The following is a 3100-nucleotide window of genomic DNA, read 5'->3' as shown; positions in this document are numbered from 1 at the left end:
GCCACCTTTGCGTAATCCTCGCGGCCTCGTGTCACTATCAAATATTACCACATACATACGTACACTTGTTCTTGCGTCAAAACGGAGTCGTGCAAATTAACGATGAGTTGATGTTCTTTTACTTACAGTGAGTTGTAGCATGTAAAGGTACGTAACGTACCTTCAATACAACAAATCTGACAGAGGCACGTCATGTAATTACGAAGTGCACAACAAAATTAGCTGTGAGTCAGTCAGTAAGTCTAATATCGATTTAGCACTGCACAAGTTTCCGCGTTGTTATTCCGCGTTGGTAGGTACGGTGTGTTTAACATTAAATTTGCCCAACGTTTTATTATATGAACACGTGTAATCGGTTATTATGGAAAAATCCACGAATTAAATTGTTATCAGTTAACTATAATGACAAAAAGTAGTGTTAAAAAAAATGAAAAGGATTCTGTACGTCGTGCTATGTGAGTTGATAATTTAAAAATATTATATTCTTTTCTTGTTGTAGTCTCTTATGTCTAATGCAATGAATTTTATACATCTTGACATGTATGTATTTAATTATAACAATGAATTAATAAGCAATTCCAACAAACCATAAACTAACGATACTAATTCCTATTAACCTTCTAACAAACCTAAAAACAATAAATAAGTAGGTGTCTAAAAAATTGATTAATTTAGCACTNGTAGTTTTACTAAAAAAAACTTGACGACTGCTCGAAAAAATAACAGATGTTAAGAGGAAAATAAACCAAAAGAAAAATGGTACCAGTCATTTTTGAAAAGACATCTTTTTACTTTTATTTTTACTAAATATACCTTGTCCCTTATTGTAGAGTGTACTTGATAACACGCAATCTAGCATGGGTACAGTAACTGTAGTTTGTACACATTCAATTCAGAAGCAATAGATTACTTAGAGTCCATTCAAAATAGCTTCCAAACTCAACAACAACCACATGAACATAACGTGGTAGTTGTTACTAAGAGCAAATTTCATATTACTATTACAGTTTTAGATCAACAAGTACGCCATCCTCGTATCGTTGCTAATACTGATTGTGCGATTACAACTTACCAAGTTCTTCCAGATGGTGTACTTCAAATGGAAATGAACGTTATTGCTGAAGATACACCGAATATTTTATTTGATAAAATAAACTACGTATCTGATGTATGATGAGAATTTGATTGAACTCGGGGTTATAATATGGCAGCAATGGAGAGAGAAGATACTCTAAATTCTATAAATACACCCAAGGAAATAAATACCAAAACTAAAGAAACGTTTTTAGATGAAATTGAAATCAACACATGACTGTGATAATCCCAATAAAGCATGAACAAATAGAAATAATTTAAAAAATTATTTACAATCTGAAAGTACTAAACAAGATGAAAAAATATTGATAACAGACAGACTTATTGATGAAACTATATTAGCTATATGTGAAATAAAAAGTAAAAGAAAATAATATTAAAGATAAAGCAGAAGATACTTTTAAAAAACCATACTGAAATACAAAATGCAATAGAAAAACAAAATATTGAAAATTTTAAAAATCGGAAGTGAATTTCCATGGCGCCATCTTGGACATCTTTTAGTTGGAAACCAGCGCTGCATTCATACGAATGTGGAGAAGAATGTCTTGAAACCTTTGAGACCTTTTATTAAATGATTATGAAGTGACAATTCGGCTCAGGGATGCTATGGAGTAGTGTTGCAACAGACCTCTGCTTCCGCTTCCGCAATTATACGGAAGTTCCGCATATTTTTCACATCCGCTTTTGCATCTGGTTCTTATTTCTCATCTTTCTGAAAATCAATAGATATATCAGAACAATAAAACAAGTCTGAACTTGGCCGTTTTCAAAACACAATTTAAATGGTATTGATCGTTGGAACGTTGCATCAAAAAATTAGAAGGCCACATCAGTGCGATTTGGTGTCGCAGTAGAATGCTCAGTTCTAACTGCGACCGTAGGAGTCGCATGATCGAAATAGGCAAGGCAGGGCAGGCTGCAGATGGAATTGTCAGCAATTGACTCTGAAATAATTCTTCTATATGCTTCCTTAATTTCTTCTTCACCCGTTTCAATAGGAAAAAAGACACCGATGGCCATATAGTTTGTTTAGCGTGAAAGATCAGAACCAAAATGGAGTCACAACTCCATTTTATTTCTGATCTTTTACATATTGTAATAAGAGAAAGAAATGGAATTCATAGTTTCTTTAGCTTTGGGTTCATCTAATAGCTAATGTTTTTCGAATCGTTTTCTAAGAATTTTAAATTATAAGTATTTATGAACACACCACAATATCTTGTAGTTTTCAGTTTTACACAGCTGGCATATATCAATTCAATATGTTTTTGCGGGCTGTTTTGTCGTAATTTATAGAATTTCGTAGTTCCTTGCTAAAGGTAGGATAAGTTGTGATTTGGCAGGTGCTGATATGAATTTAGAACTTCAAAATTCCGTGGGCCATGACATTGAACCCGGAAAACAATATCGATCCAATATTTTAGAATAATCATTTTCAAGTTTACAATTTCTTGGGCTCTCTTCGATTAAAGAATTAGAAAACATTCGTGGAATGTCTCTTTGTTCCTTTTTAAAGCTTCTAATACCATCAATAGCCAATGTGAGCTTTGTTGTGAGTTTGATTGATGATACTAACAGAACTATTAACTGTAGAAGTACATTTTCATTCTACAAATAGAAAATACGTTCGAAAAAGTACTTTAAATAAAATACAAAATACATTTCTCAAACAAATATTTAAATACAAGATTCTTGAATTATCTATCTCTACTTTTGTAAGGTTCTCTCCAAAATAGTGTAACAATGATACCTTATTTAAGTACACATTTCTTGAACAAATAATACCTACTTACTGTTGTTAATTGTTTTGGTCCATCAAAACCAAATCATGTCGATTAAATAATTAAAAAATATCATAATTATTGTATTTAAACATATTATTTAGAAGTATTTCTTATTACCTAGAATTAATTTAATACCTATTACAAACTGCCTTTGCAGTTATATTTCAATTATTATAAATTAAATCATTGTAGAATTATGAAGTTATTAGATTATTAAA

General features: G+C 31.5%; 1 protein-coding gene across 2 annotated transcripts in view; it reads left to right on the top strand.

Annotated features, from left to right (window-relative positions):
- Window positions 1-3100, top strand: part of LOC108735335 (putative phosphatidate phosphatase) — an 18051-nt gene continuing 14951 nt past the window's right edge. The window contains exon 1 of one of the 2 annotated variants that reach the window (XM_018467260.2): window positions 1-455. In XM_018467260.2, coding sequence (XP_018322762.1) covers window positions 403-455 — 53 coding nt within the window. In that variant the 5' untranslated portion in view covers window positions 1-402. The remainder of the gene's footprint in view (window positions 456-3100) is intronic. The other variant, XM_018467259.2, reaches the window with a different exon arrangement.

This window comes from Agrilus planipennis, unplaced genomic scaffold, assembly GCF_000699045.2.
Source record: "Agrilus planipennis isolate EAB-ADULT unplaced genomic scaffold, Apla_2.0 scaffold45, whole genome shotgun sequence".
NCBI classification, from domain to species: domain Eukaryota; kingdom Metazoa; phylum Arthropoda; class Insecta; order Coleoptera; family Buprestidae; genus Agrilus; species Agrilus planipennis.
Note: the sequence above shows the minus strand (reverse complement) of the source record. Positions and strands in the feature narration are given on the sequence as shown.